The sequence below is a fragment of the Saccopteryx bilineata genome, chromosome 5, assembly GCF_036850765.1.
Source record: "Saccopteryx bilineata isolate mSacBil1 chromosome 5, mSacBil1_pri_phased_curated, whole genome shotgun sequence".
Taxonomy (NCBI): domain Eukaryota; kingdom Metazoa; phylum Chordata; class Mammalia; order Chiroptera; family Emballonuridae; genus Saccopteryx; species Saccopteryx bilineata.
In genome coordinates this window covers 34,286,554-34,305,511 of record NC_089494.1, presented here as the reverse complement: position 1 = coordinate 34,305,511, position 18,958 = coordinate 34,286,554, and the positions used below count along the sequence as shown (strand labels likewise).

Sequence of the window (18,958 nt, the reverse complement as noted above, 5' to 3'; positions counted from 1 at the left end):
TCCACCCCTCCGCCGCGCCTTCCTCTCTGTCTCTCTCTTCCCCTCCCGCAGCCAAGGCTCCATTGGAGCAAAGATGGCCCGGGCGCTGGGGATGGCTCTGTGGCCTCTGCCCCAGGCGCTAGAGTGGCTCTGGTCCCAACATGGCGACGCTCAGGATGGGCAGAGCATCGCCCCATGGTGGGCGTGCCGGGTGGATCCCGGTTGGGCGCATGCGGGAGTCTGTCTGACTGTCTCTCCGTTTCCAGCTTCAGAAAAATGCAAAAAAAAAAAAAAAAAATTGTATACTTTTTTAATACGTTATAAACTAGATATATTAAGGGGAAAAAAAGCAAGGTGCAAACCAGCAAGTATCATGTTCTACCGTTTGTTTTTAAAAGGAAAAAATAGGCAACCCTTATATATGCATAAACTACCTCTAGATTATTCTCAATGGCTGCTTAAGGGACTGGATCGAGGAATGGAAAAGAAACCACTTTTCAGCCCTGGCCGGTTGGCTCAGCGGTAGAGCGTCGGCCTGGTGTGCAGGAGTCCCAGGTTTGATTCCCGGCCAGGGCACACAGGAGAAGCGCCCATCTGCTTCTCCACCCCTCCCCCTCTCCTTCCTCTGTCTTTCTTCCCCTCCTGCAGCCTAGGTTCCATTGGAGGATGGCTCTGTGGCCTCTGCCTCAGGCGCTAGAATGGCTCAGGATACGACAGAGCGACCCCCCAGAGGGGCAGAGCATCGCCCCCTGGTGGGCGTGCTGGGTGGATCCCGGCAGGGTGCATGCGTGAGTCTGTCTGACTGCCTCCCTGTTTCCAGCTTCGGAAAAATGGAAAAAAAACCAAACAAACCACTTTTCATTGATTATAACTTTGGTGTAATTTAAAAAATTTTTTAGTCAATCATGTATAAATTCTTAAATATTTTGATTAGTAATTATATTTAAAATCAAACCCTTAATACATGGATTTAACATAAAATTACCATATTTCCACATGTATAAGATGCAACCTTTTCCAAAAATGTTGGGATCTAAAAATTGGGTGTGTCTTATACAGTGGTTGCGGCATTTTAAAAGCCATAGATGGAACTGAGGACAAGGCAATAAAACGAACACAGGGATTCCTCATCAGGCACAGATTAGGACAAGATAATGGATGGGAGTTTTGACAGTGATGAGAAGTTGTATGAATTTTATGATGAATAAAACTTGAGCTCAATAACTTTATGTAATAATTTTTTTTTAAATATCGAGCCCCCAAATTAAGGTGCATCTTATACATGGGAACGTCTTATACATGGGGAAATATGGTATATGCCACAAAGAAATGATCTCAAAATTCTGGAAAAATAATTCTGAGCATTTTTGGAAATATTTTCATGAAAGACATTTACAAGATAAAAAATGAGTTCAAATGCTGATGCAGTACATACTTTATTACAGTGAATATATTAATAAAGAATTTCATTTCCAAGAATGAAGTATTTCATGGAGTATTGTGACGACTAAGCTGACTACAGTGGCCAAGGTTAATATTGTGTAAATATTTAGGAGGCTTGAAATTGTCACTGTAAGAAAAAATTTTAAATGTCTTAGATATATATAATAGAGAAATCAAGATTAATCTAAAGTCAGCTATTAATATGCTACTCACCTGCATACTGTTCAAGATAAGAAAAATCAGATGGTACACAAGAATAAAATTTTATTTTCTGTTGTCTTGAAAATAATGACTAATATGTAATTCAGAAGTGTATTTCTCTAGCCTGGTTTCTCACCTGGATCATAAAGGTGATGGCACAAATGTTAACTGTTCAGAATATCATGTTTTATTATTTTTCATGTGATTTCTAGGCGGGGTATATATGCCATATACTTGTTAGGCTTTTCCCACTATCACAACTGAATAGTGTCATTCCTTTCCCCGCTTCCTCTCCATAATGTGGACTAAATCTGAAAGGAGAAAGCTGGATCACCTACTTTCCCCCAGTTTTACAACTTTTGTTAAGCCATTTCAGAAACAGTAAGAGGTAAGCTGCCTTCTCCATTTCACTTACCAGTTCTGACATACAGAACAACAAATAAAGCAGATTTTATGGTATCAGTGTTTTTGTCCTTACACACTCTGCAACAAGCACTTTTGCAAACAGTCAGCTCCAGGAGTGTTAAAAGGCCCTAAAAAAATTAGGAGTAATATCATTTCTGGTATAAAAGAATTCAAATACATCCAGTTCCAAATAGTCCCTGAGCGCACTGTTTATTCCAGCAAGAATCTCCAGAGAGGTAATGAACGAAAGGCACATTTTCTCCAACTTGAGGACCAATGAATAGCAGTACTACAGATGGTACACCAGCCAGACTAATCACGATTCTAATTCCCCCCTCCCGATTCTAAATCCTGTACAATGGGAAAAAGGTCTGATGGTGGATGTAAACACAACACTTTAGACTGCAGGAGTGGCAGCTGGAGTACAACCACCTTCCACAAAATACCAAGAGTAAAATAAAGGGTAACTTCAAGACTCATCCTCTTCTTCCAGGAAATCAGTCAACGTTCCACTGTCAATAGGAATTAATAAATATTCCACTCCATCAGTTCCCTAAAAGATGTAAGAATACCCTGAATGTCAGTCATTTGTAAGGGATAGATTTGAATCCTATCATATGTATGGATTTAATTTATATAAATATGGAAGCATAAAGGTTAAAGGAAAATGCCACACATCTCGACTTAAATGCCTGGTCAAGGCACATATGGGAGCTGATGCTTCCTGATCCTCCCCCCTTCTCTCTCCCTGCTCTCTAAAATGAATTAAAAAACAAAACCGCCTGACCTGTGGTGGCGCAGTGGATAAAGCGTCGACCTGCAATGCTGAAGTCGCCGGTTCAAAACCCTGGGCTTGCCTGGTCAAGGCACATATGGGAGTTGATGCTTCCTGCTCCTTCCCCTGTTCTATCTCTTTCCTCTCTCTCTCTCACCAATAAAAATGGATATTCTCTCTCTCTCTCTCTCTCTCCCTCCCTCCTCTCTAAAATGAATAAAAATTTAAAAAAGAAAAAAAAACAACAAACCGTCACTGGACTCATTCTTTTCCAACTGTCACCTAACCTGCACCTTTCCAGAAGTCTAGTCTTATCACAGTGGTCTCCACTTCCTCATTTCCCTCTAAACCAGGGGTCTCAAACTCGCGGACTACGGGCTGCATGCAGCCCGCCGAACAATTTTGTGCGGCCCACAAACTAATCCACAAAGTTCAAAATATTTTGGATAAAATTAAGTAAGCCTAGGGGCCTACTTGTATTTTTCATTTCTCTAGCATCCTAGCTAGATATTAGCTTAGTTAACAGCAGTTGTGATGCGAACTACAGTTTCTGGTCGTTTTGTGACACTGAGTAAACTGCATGTACGATTGTGCTTGTTGTACTGATTTTTTTTTTGTTTTCAACTGCAGTGAGAAAAGTGTTGCGTAACAGTTGCCTTTTGTAGACCTAGTGCGGCCCGCCGAATGGCTGTGATCTTGCTCTGCGGCCCACATGCTGAGTTGAGTTTGAGACCCCTGCTCTAAACCCAGTCACACTGCCACCATTATCAAGTCACCAAGAGCTTTTTCAACCTTTTTCACCTCATGGCACACAAAAACTACTAAAATCCTGTGGCACACCAAAATTCATATTTTTTGCCAATCTGATTTTAAAAAAGTATAACTTTGTTTCATTCATACAAAATAGCTATTGTTGTATTGGCAGTTATCATTTTTTAATTTGACAATCTTTTTTTCTTAAAGCATGCTTTCTCTGTCTGGTTTTCCTGACTCTGGCTGTTTCTCTCACCTTGCAGGCTTTTCTTTTACTTGGCCATTAAGTGTCACACCTCTGGGCTTAGTTCCTGGCTCTCTAATCTCACTACCCCTTCTCTCTAGGTAGCTGCACCAATGGTTGGTTTCAATTACACACTAAGTATGTAGGGATCACAACCTTCTATCTCTAGCCCAGATCTTTCCTCTGGTCTTCGTCCCAGGAATCCAACTCCCTAGTTGATATCTCCACATGAAATCTCAAAGGAACCTCAAACAAAGTAAGTCCAAACATACTAAGACCATGAACTTAGGATGTTCCCCCAATTGTTATTCTTCCATTTTCTCATCCAGTGATCCCACCATCTCTCTAGTTATCCAAGGCAGAAACTAGGATTACTTCTGACACTTTCCCAAGACTGTCCCATCTATCATCAATCCTTGTTAATCTTGCCTCCTAAGTGTATCCCGAATCCAGCCCTTTTTCCTGTTCGCCATCCTCTCACCCAGACTGCGACCACCCTCCTTGCTGATCTCTGTGCACAGTTTTGGCAATCCCTATTCCACTCTGACACCAGTCAGAACACTTTATTTATAATGTCTTCTATTATCTTTGAATAAAGATTAAGTTCTTTTCCCTGGCCTAAAAGTTGCACATGGTCTAGCCCTTATATTACTATCCTTTCAGGATTATCTTGTGTTATGCTGGCCTTCTTTTTGTTCCAATGTCCCTTTATATGTTGTTCCTGCCTAGAATGTTCTTCCCTTCCCTGTCTGACTAGTGATCACCTAGTCTTCCTTCAGATCTCAGTTCAGTGGTTTCTGATATCCATAATTAAGTTAAATCCAACAGTTTTAATATGCTCTATCAGAACCATGTGCCTTCTAATCACAGGATTTATCCGATAAAATTGTACACGTGTGAGATTACTCAACATGTCCATGTCCTCCACTGGACTTAAAGCTCTAGGAGAAGAGGGTTTTGCTTATTACTATATCCTAATAGTGCTCAGTAAAACCAGACCAGATCAATAAATGGGGTAGAGGAAAGAGAGGAAGAAGGAAACAATTATTTGACTCTTATTTCTAATGGCCTGTTACTCTAGACTAGAACACTTGGGTTTTGTGCTCTGCTCTAAAACAGTGTAGTTCTACCTTTTCTCTCTCCACAGAACTCAAATGATACACTGCCTAAATGGATCCATGTGATCTATCATAGAACCTATGTTTCATAATCAGATCTCAGTCAAAGGCATATGTATCCTTAATAAACAAGATATCCTATTCCTGGAATATAATTCTGTAATAGCAAAGTCTTACCTTCTTTGTTCTTATAAGCTTGTGGTCCCTAAATTCAGTTAACTGGGCCCGAAGGGTCAGATCACTATTGACAAGGAATGTCTCCCGACACTGCTGGTAAAAATCTTGAAAAGAAAGTCCTATAGAGTTCAAAAGACGTGAATATAAGTTAGCATTTAAGGCATGACCCCATAAATGGATATCTATACGAAAGAACAGAAAGGAAGTGCTGTGGCCACAGTATTGCAAAGCAGTCATTAAGTATAAATTTTAAAAAAAAGTGCCTCTGGAAGAAGCAAAATTACTGTGCCTTAAATTTTTTAAACAAAACTGATTGGTTGAAGATAGTCAATTGTAACTAAGAATTACATAACCCTGTGGGCAGTTTTAAATACAGTGAATAAAGTTGACTTCTAAAAAGGGAACTAGTAAGTCATGAGAGCTGAATGATTATGAAAATGTTTATGTTAACATATTATCTGTACTCAAAGGGAAGGAAATATAAGATGCCCAATGCATGAAATATATGTAAAATGGAAGACACGCATCCATAGTTAGCGTGAGAAATTTAAAAAGCAAGCTGGGTTTACTTTCAATTAATATGGGCAAACAGGCCCTGGCCGGTTGGCTCAGCGGTAGAGTGTCGGCCTGGCGTGCGGGGAACCCGGGTTCGATTCCCGGCCGGGGCACATAGGAGAAGCGCCCATTTGCTTCTCCACCCCCCCTCCTTCCTCTCTGTCTCTTCCCCTCCCGCAGCCAAGGCTCCATTGGAGCAAAGATGGCCCAGGCGCTCAGGATGGCTCCTTGACCTCTGCCCCAGGTGCTAGAGTGGCTCTGGTCGCGGCAGAGCGACCCCCGGAGGGGCAGAGCATTGCCCCCTGGTGGGCAGAGCATCGCCCCTGGTGGGCGTGCCAGGTGGATCCCGGTAGGGCGCATGCGGGAGTCTGTCTGACTGACTGTCTCTCCCCGTTTCCAGCTTCAGAAAAATACAAAAAAAAAAAAAAATTGGCAAACAGCCTGTTCAGCAGTGCACCTGTAGAGCTATTAGAATATTTGGCATGTGGCAGACACACTGAGCACAGAGAAAACCATTTATTCATTGCTGAGAAAAACTGCAATGCTATTATTAGATTCCAGAAAAAAGAATTTATGGGGTGAAACAAAAGACACACAACTTAATACCATAAATATTGAATACCAATGTAAGAAGGGTTATCCTGGTTATCCAGCTGATACTTTATTAGCAGCCTGAAAATCCCCCTAAGGAAAAAAAACCAAAAACGAATTCAAATCCAGAACGTTAACATCAAACGATAACAACTAGTAGTAAATTACATTAAGAAGATGTGAAATACTTGGCTTGTCTGTATTAGCTTCTATTCCTTTCTCCAAGAACATTATACACTGGTCTACTTAAAAAGGAAAAGCTTTTTTACTTCCTTTTAAGGAAAATATATGGCTATTTTTTAGTCAATAGATTAGTCCAATATAGAAAATTTGGAATATAAAATAAAATCTAACAAGGAAAATATCAATCCCATAGCCCTGAAATAACAACCACTAACGTTTGATGTGGAGACAATATTTGTGTATGCTGCTTTCTAAAATCTTTGTGGAACGAGGCAGGGTGGACACATAAATTCATGCATGTATATATAGTATCTAAACCATTTTACACTTCACTTTTTCACTTACTGATTTTGAATTATTTCCATCAGACTGAACCAAGTGGAATTATGGGGTTGGAAGCAGTGTTACAAATTAAGATTTCCAGGAATCTTTGGGTATAACAAAAAATTTAAACCTCAGCATTTTCATTTTTATGATAATCTAGAAAATAATTACTATAAGCATATTTTGGATTATCTGAATGACCACTTTATAATCAAGTACAGTTGACCCTTGAACAATTGAGGGGGTTAGTTAAAGGTACCGACACCCCATGTAGTTGAAAATCCAAGAATAAGTTTGACTCCCAGTTGTCCCTTGGTATCTTTGGGAGATTGGTTCCAAGACACCCTGTGGATACCACACTCCAAGGATGCTCCAGGCTCTTATATGAAATGGTGTAGAACAATATACAGAGTTGCTTCTCTGCATCTGCCAGAGCATGGTCTGACAACGCTATTTTTGACCTGTAGCTGATTGAATTCATGGACATGAAATAAGGGGATACAAAGGGCTAAATACATATTTATTTAAAACCCATGTCGTTCAAGGGTCAACTGCTCCGCTACTGAATCCACAGCTAAATTTTGGTTAAAATTTTTGATCAATCACATTTACACCAAGTATACCAAGACTAAATGACATTGGAGTTTGCAGAATGAACCAAAATTTCAAAGTAGTTTAAATATAGTTTTTAAAAAGTGTTGAAGACTAGCACACATTTAAGTATGCCAAATTAAAATATATTTGCTTTAGAGCAGTGTCATTTAACGTTGTGAGTGCTTATATTGTATGGATCCCCAGCTTCATATATAGCAACTTGCAAAAGTCCATTAGCAGTAAGCATAATAATAAAATTGAATGAAGACTTTTTTGTTCCTAATTCCATAAAAAATTATGATCAAAGGCCCTGACTGGGTAGCTCAGCTGGTTAGAGTATCGTCCAGATATGTCAATATTTGGGTTTGCTCCCTGGTTTGAGCACATACAAGAATCAACCAATGAATGCATAAATAAGTGGAAGAAAAAATTGGTCTCTCTCTCTCCTCTTTATTCCTTCCTCTCTCTATAAATAAAGTATAAAAAATTTTTACTCATTTAATACCTATTTCAATGTTAATACAATGTTAATTTTATTTATTTATTTAGCAAGAGAGACAGAGGGACAGATATGGACAGACAAGACAGGAAGGGAGAGAGATGAGAAGCATCAACTTGTGGTTGTGGCACTTTTAGTTGTTCATTGATTGCTTTCTCATACATGCCCTGACCAGGAGGATCCACCTGAGCCAGGGACCCCTTGCTCAAGCCAACGACCAAAGGGTCATGTCTATGATCTTACACTCAAGCTGGCGACCCCACACTAAAGCTGCTGAGCCCGTGCTCAACCCAGTGACCTCAGGGTTTCAAACCTGGGTCCTCAGTATCCCAGGTTGACGCTCCATCTACTATGCCACTGCCTAGTCAGGCACTCTTATTTTCAAGTGTATAAAAACATCTTTTAAAGTAACAGAACTCATTAGCATTTGAGGGTTATATGAGGGAGACTTATGGTGATGATACAGTTGAGTATCCTCACTGTGGTGGTAGTTATGCAAAGTTACACCTGTGACAACCTGCAGAACTAAACACACACATACACTCTCAAATACACGAATGAGTGCATGTACCAGTGGTGAAATCTAACTACGCTCCAGGGGTCGTGCCACCGTCAGTTTGTTGGTTTTAACACTGCACTGTGGTATGAGACGCTGGCATGAGGGCTAGTTGGGAAAGAGGTGCTGGGACTCCCTGTACATTTTTTGTAGCCTCCTGTGATTCTGTAATTATTTCAAAACAAAATGTTTTTTAAAAAGCGAAGAGAAACTGATAAATGAAAAAGAAATTACTGGCAAAAAATACCCCAAGGTCTATTTGAAAATTTCTGTGTACCCTGTCTCTTATCTATTCCCTTTCTTCTTTTCTAGGGTCACTGCTATCCTACATTAAGAATTTTTCCTATCTACCTATATCTAAAAATTTTATTCCTATATATATAAATGGACACATACACACACATACCCACATATATAGGGGTGTGCAAAACGATGTTTAGAGTTGTTCACATGAAAAATAACACAATACAAAAATTGTTTCACGTACTCACAATGGTAAGCCTACTTTTGCCTATATATACATATATATTTAAATATTATACAGTATTGTTTTACATGTTTATTTTTACTTTTTTTTTTTTTTTTTTTAAACAGAGGCAGAGATAGACAGGGACAGAGAGAGATGAGAAGCATCAATCATCAGTTTCTCGTTGCGCGTTGCGACTTCTTAGTTGTTCATTGGTTGCTTTCTCACGTGTGCCTTGACCGCGGGCCTTCAGCAGACCGAGTAACCCCCTGCTTGAGCCAGCGACCTTGGGTCCAAGCTGGTGAGCTCTTTGCTCAAGCCAGATGAGCCCGCGCTCAAGCTGGCGACCTTGGGGTCTCAAACCTGGGTCCTTCCGCATCCCAGTCCAATGCTCTATCCACTGCGCCACCACCTGGTCAAGCTATGTTTTTTATTTTTACACCTACTAGTCTGTCCAGTTTAATATCTGTCCTGAACAAGAATTTCTGGGTATGGACAATAAATGATATTGTCACACTACTGTTACCCCATGTAAGTCAGACTCCTAGCTGCCAAGGCTGCTTCTAGATCCAGAACATAGCACGGCGGTGGCTTCAATTATCTCACTGCTCTGATTTTATTCCACTGAGATATTCATATTTTTGAGTCAGGCTGTATATTTTTATTCTTTGTTATTTTATATTTAATCTATTACGCAGTGTGTTTGGCATGAGAGAAAATGAACTAAAATGTAAAAATATTCTATCATCTTGTACAGAAATATCTCCTCATTGCTCTTTTTCAAATTATTTTTCAATTACAGTTTACTATATTTCCCCATGTATAAGATGCACCATAATTTTGGGGCCCAAAATCTGAAAAAAAAATGTATTACATAAAGTTATTGAACTCAAGTTTTATTCATCATAAAGTTCATACAACTCCTCACTGTCAAAACTTTCATCCATTAGCTTGTCCTCATCTGTGTCTGATGATGAATCACTCTTCATATATTGCCTTGTCCTCAGTTCCATCTATGGCATTTGAAATGCCACACTTTTTTTGTGGAGTTTTTTTTTTATTAATTTTAATGGGGTGACATTAATAAATCAGGGTACATATATTTAGAGACAACATCTCCAGGTTATTTTGACACTTAATTATGTTGCATATACATCACCCAAAGTCAAATTGTTTATCGTCACCTTCTATCTGGTTTTCTTTGTGCTCCCCCCCCCCCCCCCCCCCCCCGTAACCACCACACTCTTGTCCATGTCTCTTAGTTTCATTTTTATGTCCCATCTATGTATGGAATCATACAGTTCCTAGTTTTTTCTGATTTACTTATTCCACTCCGTATAATGTTATCAAGGTCCATCCATGTTGTTGTAAATGATCCGATGTCATCATTTCTTATGGCTGAGTAGTATTCCATAGTATATATGTACCACATCTTCTTTATCCAATCATCTATTGGGCTTTTTGGTTGTTTCCATGTCTTGGTCACTGTGAACAATGCTGCAATGAACATGAGGCTGCATGTGTCTTTACGTATCAATGTTTCTGAGTTTTGGGGGTATATACCCAGTAGAGGGATTGCTGGGTCATAAGGTAGTTCTATTTTTAGTCTTTTGAGGAACCGCCATACTTTCTTCTATAATGGTTGTACTGCTTTACATTCCCACCAACAGTGGATGAGGGTTCCTTTTTCTCCACAGCCTCTCCAACACTTGTTATTACCTGTCTTGTTGATAATCTAACAGGCGTGAGGTGGTATCTCATTGTAGTTTTGATTTGCACTCCTATAATAGCTAAAGAAGATGAGCATCTTTTCATATATCTGTTGGCCATTTGTATTTCTTCCTGGGAGAAGTGTCTGTTCACACTTCTTAAATGACTTGACAACGAACTCAATCTTGATATTATCCCAGGATATTTTCACCCAGGTACAAACTTCTCCTATAGTTGGTTTCTTCACTCTTCCTGCCAGTGTCAAATTGTCCCCAGAAGACTTCATCCATTGGTTCCATTCGTCTCTTATGGCAGCTTTGAAGGGTTTGTTAATACCGATACCAAGTGGTTGGAGCTGGAACGTCAAGCCTCCAGATATGACAGCAAGTTTTGTTTTGTTTTTAGCTCTGCAGCAATCTTCTTTGTGTTTTTGTTATGTGTACCCTGAACTGATCAAGCACCAATAGGGTAGGTTTGCGTAAGAGACCATCTGGTCTTCTCCAAACATTCTCAAAACAGATCTTCATCCCATCCTGATCCATCCAACCCTTGTCATGAGTGCAGACAATCACTCAAGGAATGTCCTCTGTTGGCACTGTGTTTGTGTTTGAAAATCAGCATAGGAGGCAGCTTGGTTCTGTCAGCACAAGCCAGAACAACTATATAATGGCTCTTTTCACGTCCACTTGTATTCACAGTTAGAGTTTTCACCCCCTTCTTTAACAACAGTTCTGTTACTTGGAACATCAAATCGAAGGGGGACTTCGTCCGTATTAGCAATCTGTCCCAACTCAAACTGATGTGTCTTCTGACATTGAATGACAAAACAATGAAATTTAAGGACCTTCTGCTCATAACTTTCAGGCATCTTTTGGGTAAGTCTGGTGCATGTACGCATGCTGAGTCCATCCCGTTTCATGAACCTGAAGCGTCCACTGTGTCCTCCTTTGAAATCAGTAACTTCTTTATCATCAGCAATTCTTCTTGTCTCATGCTGAACCATCTTTGTGGACACAAGAATTCCAATTGCCCTCTGCTCCTCAATCACTATCTTCAATTCCCTCTCTAAATCAGGCCATTTTGCTGACTTGCCTCTCATGGCCTTCTTCTGCTGTGGTGCTTCTAGTGGGGTTTCTTATTCCCATAGCCAGTGTCAGTCCGATTTCTCAGTTGGAGGAGGGCCAAATTTATGTTCAGCAGCACAATTTCTATTCACTTTTGCAAACTGGCTCACTTTTTTTTTTTTTAACTGAACTTCTTTATTTGCATTATCTTTTCTTTCTAATTTTTAAATTGATTTTAATTTGTTGTGTTTATATAGTTACAAGTGTACCCCCAAATATATCTCCCTCTCTCCCTTATTCTCCTTGACACCCCCTTTGCCCCCTCCCCCCACCACCTTCCTCCCTTTCCTCCATGATTTACTATCCTGCCCTCTATCTCTCTGTTGTGTTTATATACTTTCACTAATGCCTTTCCTTTCTTTGATCCCCTCCTCTCATCCCCTTTCCCTCTGCCCACTTTCCCTCTGGACTCTTTGACCCCTTCTCCGCCTCTTTTCTGTTCCTCAGCAAACTGGATCACTTTTAACTTGAATTCAGCACTGTACAAAAATCTTTTGAGCCATTTCTGGGCAGAATGCAGAAAAATGTAACCTACTATAATATACCAGTAACAAGTGCAAAATAATGAGCGCCAAGACAAGTGCGAAAAAGCAGGAAATGCAAGTAAAAAAATCTACAACAATGAGTGCAAAAACAAGCACAAAAGTGTGGGAAATGCAAGTAAAAAAAAATCTACAACCACTGTACAAGACACACTAGTTTTTATACCACAAATTTTTCAAAAAAGGGTGCATCTTATACATGGAGAAATAGAGTATGTTCAATATTATTCTGTGTTAGTTTCAGATGTACAGCAAAGTGGTTAGAAAATCATGTGATGTAGAGTGATCCCCCTGCTTCAGATACCCACCTGGCCCCACGCATAGTTATCACAATATTACTGACTGTATTCCATGTGCTGTAATCTACATCTCTGCGACTATTCCACAAATTCCCTTATTACATTTTAAATAAAAGTCTAATTTTTTAAAAATTTCTCCTTAATTTAAAGCAGAAAAAAAAGTCAATTACGTCTTGATTAATTTACAAATCTAATACATTTCTAACTTGGAAGGAACTGCTGCTATCATTATATACTCAGTCCACTTATCCAAGGTCACATTTCTCTTCATCTATTGAAATCTTAATGATCTATTCTCAATAAGATTTGTTGTTTTTCAATACTTCATCTTGTTAAAAATAGTTCTGGAATTCTATGCTTTGAGAGAGGGAACTGCTAATAAAAGCCTTTTCAACAGGTTAATTTTCAAACAATTTACTTTTTTGTTGGCTTATGCTATATCCAGCTCATCTAAGATCTTATTAATTCAGATATACTTTTGGTTAGGCTACTGAAAGTGCATCACTGGACACATTATTCAAAGATTTTGAAAAGCATGAGCTTTAGAGTCAGGAGGATTGGAATCAAAATCTCTGTGCCCTTTGCTAACTACTTTAGAGTGGTTATGAATATCAAATGAACTATTTCATGTAAAAGAACCTGTGTTTGAATCATATATATTCATATATAATTAAACATAATAATCAGATTTAAGTAAAGTCCATCAAAATTCTGCTTTTCCTCCACAATGACCACCGAGATACTCTTACTCAGAAATATAAAAATCTATTAGGAAAAAAATATGTTGGTACCCCTGCTTTATTACTATGCAAATTGGTAGACTACTAAATAGTCCATTATATAATCTGGTACTAGCAACTATTATTACTACTCTTCTCTTCATCCTTCAGACTAAGTAGGAACTTTAGTATTGCCATTAAAATCCAGTAGTACATGTTTTAAAATATAGTTTTTTAAAATAAGAAACTATAGTTTTCATTCTTACCTTGCATTAGGGGTGAGACTTCGGAAGACATGAATTAGGGAACTCAGTGGTAGTGGTCCAGACTGTTTAACCAGAAGAGAATTCTCATAGGAGGTTTCTTCAGTGTAAGGACTATATGTAGTAGTTTCATACCAGAGCCAGTTAAAAAGACTCTGCTTTACATGATCCCACACTAGAGCACACAATAAAAAAAAAAAAAGGAAATTACTAATTATTTTCATATTATCATGTTACTAGATCACACTTTAGGAAAGAATTGAGAAAGCATTAAATAAAAAGTGAATCCTGAAAACTTCCATTTTTGCCATTTCCAAATCAGTACCTGACAATCTAATTTCATTATCGATCAACATTTGAATCACTTGTATATATTAAATACAAGTTAGAATACATTAGCACTACCAAGGCATTCTTTTAAAAAGTTTTAATAGTTTAACATTTTGTTCACTATGATTATTATAGCCTCTGAATTAAATTGCATAAAATGAATGTTGCAATACTACAAAGAGTAGGAAAAGACCAAATAACAGTTGGGTCTCTCTTTCATGAAATATTAGAATATAAAACACCTTTAGAACCTGAATTTTTATTTACAAGAATTATATTCTAAATCAGATTGAGAATACCTTGATTTTTGGCAAACTGTGTTTTTAAAGATGCAAAAGAAACCTGTACTAAAAAACAATAAAAATGTGACATTAAGAAAATTTTATAAGTCTAATATCTTAAGAAAGAAAAATAGTAATATTTAACTTACTGAGAGGAGCATTGATGTGGTCAATAGATGCAATAAGGTATATGTTATGTAAAGAAGACAACTGTGCAATAATTTGCTGGCTTTTGTCTCCTCTCAACATATGGCTATCCAAATTGTGAATAAGAAGGAACAGTTCTAAAGAGGAATCTAAAAGGCAAGATAATTCAATTTTATTTTCATGAAATATTTGTAAAGTCCCTATCACACACAATATGGATTAAAGAATATATCAAAGGATAAAATAACTACTGCTTAGGGATACACAATGTACCTTAGAAAATATGTCAGTCATAAAAAGCAAGACATTATTAAAGTCTTTAAAAAACATAAAATTCATTGAAAACACTGGGGAACAATTTTTTTTTTCATTTTCTGTTGCATGAGGTTTTAGAACTTTTTCTATATATTTCTGCATCACTGATTCCAAATCTGAAATTCGTTTTTTGCTGCATGCTCTAGTTTTTATGCAATTTTAATTTCTTTTTGTTACAGTTAATGGCATGCATTGGTTTTTAAATTGGAGTAAAAGGGCAACAATTCTTGGATTGGACAAACCACAAGGCAATTAATGTTTTACAAACATCACTTTTACATAATTGTAGTTGGATTTTTTTTTTTTTTTTTTTACAGAGACAGAAAAAGGGCTAGACAGGGACAGAAAGACAGGAACAGAGAGATGAGAAGCATCAATCATTAGTTTTTTGTTGCATGTTGCAATACCTTAGTTGTTCACTGATTGCTTTCTCCTATGTGCCTTGACCACGGGCCTTCAGCAAGTAACCCCTTGCTAGAGCCAGAGACCTTGGGTCCAAGCTGGCGAGCTTTTGCTTAAACCAAATGAGCCAGTGCTCAAACTGGCGACCTCGGGGTCTCAAACCTGGGTCCTCGGCATCCCAGTCCGACGCTCTACCCACTGCGCCACCGCCAAACACCCTCTTATTTTGTTTTAAGATTGAATCATGGCTTCTTCGAGTAGGCGTACATGTAAGAATAGTTCTGAGACTTTCTATTATATATGTGGCTGTTACACACGTCAACATCAAAGGCGCAATATTTCATCATTTGTGATACATGCATAGATTGCCTATTTTCAAGTTCCCCTTGGCGATCAAGACAAGAATTGGGCTCCTCATATTGTGTGTCATAATTGTGAGGAGATGCTTTGTGACTGGACAAAAGGAAAACGTAAAGGAATGCCTTTTGGTATTCCTATGGTTTGGCGTGAACCTAAGGACCACAGCAGTGACTGTTATTTCTGTCTGATCCATACAAAGGGCATCGGCAAGAAAAAACGGCATATGATCGCATATCCTAATATTCCTTCAGCAATACGACCTATCCCACACTCTGAGACACTCCCTGTTCCAGTTTTCAATGGTTTTATTTCTTCTAAGGATGAAGAAAGTGAACATGGTGATCAAGTGTATTTTGATAAGATGCATGAGGAAATGGTTGCAGAATCTGAAGGGTCTTCTTCTGATGCCAAGCAGTCATTGACCCCTCAGCAGTTTAGTTAACATGAATGACTTAGTAAGAAGAGATTTGGGCCTATCAAAGAAAGCAGTTGAGTTATTAGCCTCCAGGCTTCAAGAAAAGAATGTATTTCACTGGTCAGCTGAAGTATCCCATTACAGGAAGGATGAACAAATTTTTGTGGACTTTTTTTCCAAAGACAAACACTTTGTTTACTGTCATGGTATCAGTAGTCTTCTCAACCAGCTAGGTGTTACCACTTACAGTCCAACAGAATGGCGGCTATTTCTTGACAGCTCTAAACGGAGTCTGAAATGTGTTCTTCTACACAACAGTAATGTTTATGCAGTGGTTCCAATTGGTTATTCAACTCATCTGCGAGAAGATTATAATGACATAAAAATTGTCCTCGACTTTCTTTTTTTTTTTTTTAATAATTTTTTTTTAATTTTTTTTATTTATTCATTTTTTTAGAGAGGAGAGAGAGAGGGAGAGAGAGAGAAACAGAGAGAGAGAAGGAGGGAGGAGCTGGAAGCATCAACACCCATATGTGCCTTGACCAGGCAAGCCCAGGGTTTCAAACCCGCGACCTCAGCATTTCCAGGTCGACACTTTATCCACTGCGCCACCACAGGTCAGGCTGTCCTCGACTTTCTGAACTATGAGGAGCATAACTGGATCATTTGTGTGGTCTTAAAATGGTCAATTTCCTGCTAGGACAACAGAGCTCAGGAGAAACACTGGACAGAGAAGGAGTGGCCGAAATCTGAAGCTCTGGAAGTAGGGATGCAAAATATTGTGAATGAACCTGTAGTTAATCGAGACAGGATCATTCTTCCCCCACTTCACATCAAACTTGGCTTAATGAAGCAGTTTGTTCAGGCTTTGAATAGAGAAAGTGAATGCTTTCAACATATTATTTCTGCTTTTCCTGCCTTGTCTTTCAAGAAAATAAAAGCAGGTATATTCGATGGACCTCAAATTCGAACCCTCATACATGACGAAGAATTTTCCAGGAAAATGAATAAGGAGGAGAAAGCAGCATGGCAGTCTTTTGTGGCAGTTACAAAGAACTTCCTTGGCAACAAAACAGAAAACTATGAACTTCTGGTTCAAAGGATGCCGTTGGCTTTCCGCGACATTGGATGTAACACGAGCGTTAGGATTCACTTCCTGAACAGTCATCTTGATAAGTTTTCTGAAAATCTTGGAGCTGTTAGTGATGAGCAGACGACTGCTGGAGCATCAAACGAGATTGTCCTCAACAAGTACACAAACGCAAATTTTTGCCTGAATAGAATTTAAATAAGTTTTGCGCAGATTTTATAATTAAAATAAATATTTTAATATGTTCTATTTCAAAACTGTAGACAAATTCAGATGCAATCATATCTTAGTGTATTAGTGTATTTACTGCATTATATAATTATATTTTCACAAAGATGATGCCCAAGAAGACATTCTACTTCATTATGTTAAACTAAATGTTGAAAATTTTACAAGATGAAAACCTAAATCTTGAATTGCAAAAAAACTGTAGCTTACAGAGAAAAACTAATGTCAGATTTGAGATCAGCACACTCAGATTAGGTAAGAACAAGTGTTTTAGTGGATGCAATAAAAATTTTGTTCCCCAGTGAAATCAACTGGAGTGATTACAGACTTAACTGGAATGGTTAGCACTTGAATCAGATCATAAAGAAAGCAGTTTTAATAAAGCATAGGATATAAGGCAAGATGCATATTGGATTGGAGGTGAATCTGTGCATGATGAATTGCAAGGTGGAAGTGAAGGAAAAACAGAGGGGGCGGGAGGGAGAGGACAAAAAAAATATTTCATTTAGCATTAAGAGTTAATGTAGAAAACCCTTATTATCACAAAAAAGGGAAGGGGGGGACTTAGAATATTGTTGATCAAGAAGTCAGGAAAGTGACATAAGTAAAATATCCTAAGTCAATGAAGGAAGAATTTGGAGGAAGAAGCTGCCAACACCATCAAATACTGCAGAAATCAAGATAAAGAGAGGATGAGGCCCTGGCCGGCTGGCTCAGTGGTAGAGCATCAGCATGGCGTGTGGAAGTCCCGGGTTCAATCCCAGGTCAGGGCACACAGAAGCATCCATTTATTTCTCCATTCTACCCCCTCTCCTTCCTGTCTGTCTGTCTCTCTCTTCCCCGCCCATAGCCAAGGCTCCACTGGAGCAAAGTTGGCTGGGTGCTGAGGATAAAAACCTGAAAATTACTCTGATATAAGAAGCTTAGGCATACAAATTCAAGGTGGTAGGAGTAGTTCTTCCCTATTAGGTAACTAGGTAAGTTCACAGAAAAAAACCCACAAGGTATTTTAGAGTAAGCTAAATCAGCATTAAGAAAAGTGCGTATCAATACATAAATAAGTAAAGTGTATGCTTAGCTTCACCCTAAAACTAGAGCATCTACTTTATGTTACCTTCTTTGAACTTGTTTATTATCCAGTCTAGCTGATCCAGTACATTGCGGAAAGTACCTGTATGATCAAGGACTTCTTCTGTTATAGAATTCAGGATCTACATCATAAATGTGCAAGAGATACATTAATTATAACTAATTCTATCATAAAAGATAAATAGAACTAGAAAGTCAATCCTTTTTTATAAATTAAAAATAAATTTAGAATGCCCACTAGATATGAAAAAAAATCACTCTTAAAAATTCTATTGGTACTTTAAGTATATTTATATTTATTTTTGCATAAGTTATGTTTTAAAAAAAAGAGAATAGCAAAGATGTTAAGATAATATAAGAGGGATGCAAAAAATCCCCTCAAAAGCCAAGAATATGAGAAACATTAGAAAACTACAGATTCATCAAAGGAAACAGGACACAAACATTAAAGACACCTTTAGAAAAGACTACTACATCAGTTAATACTCAGCACCCAGAGGTTTATATTATCAAATAATGAAGAAATATGAGCATTTGGAGTAAAAATGATCTATAAATACATTATAAAACCATAAAGTATTATTACTTTTATTTTTATTTTTTAAGAGTACCAAAGTGACACAAAATCATAATGAAAATTGAAGCTCCCCATAATCCTGTCCTTTAGAGAAGTACTGTTAGTATCTGATGTAGTACACAAAGCTCTCTTTTCCTTACGATTTAATACATTATCAGTTACAAAGTAGGAAATTCAAAGATGGGGATTCATAGCTAAAACCTT

General features: G+C 38.2%; 1 protein-coding gene across 3 annotated transcripts in view; it reads right to left on the bottom strand.

The window, feature by feature from the left end:
* Positions 1-219: 219 nt before the first annotated feature.
* ORC2 (origin recognition complex subunit 2) overlaps positions 220-18,958 on the bottom strand; it is a 56,099-nt gene continuing 37,360 nt past the window's right edge. For 2 of the 3 annotated variants that reach the window (XM_066280833.1, XM_066280834.1), the window contains 6 exons: positions 18,203-18,299; positions 14,281-14,427; positions 13,524-13,695; positions 6,273-6,334; positions 5,096-5,214; positions 220-2,581 (listed from right to left, as the gene is read on the bottom strand). In XM_066280833.1, the coding sequence (XP_066136930.1) occupies positions 2,498-2,581; positions 5,096-5,214; positions 6,273-6,334; positions 13,524-13,695; positions 14,281-14,427; positions 18,203-18,299 (681 nt within the window). In that variant the 3' untranslated portion in view covers positions 220-2,497. The remainder of the gene's footprint in view (positions 2,582-5,095; positions 5,215-6,272; positions 6,335-13,523; positions 13,696-14,280; positions 14,428-18,202; positions 18,300-18,958) is intronic. The other variant, XM_066280832.1, reaches the window with a different exon arrangement.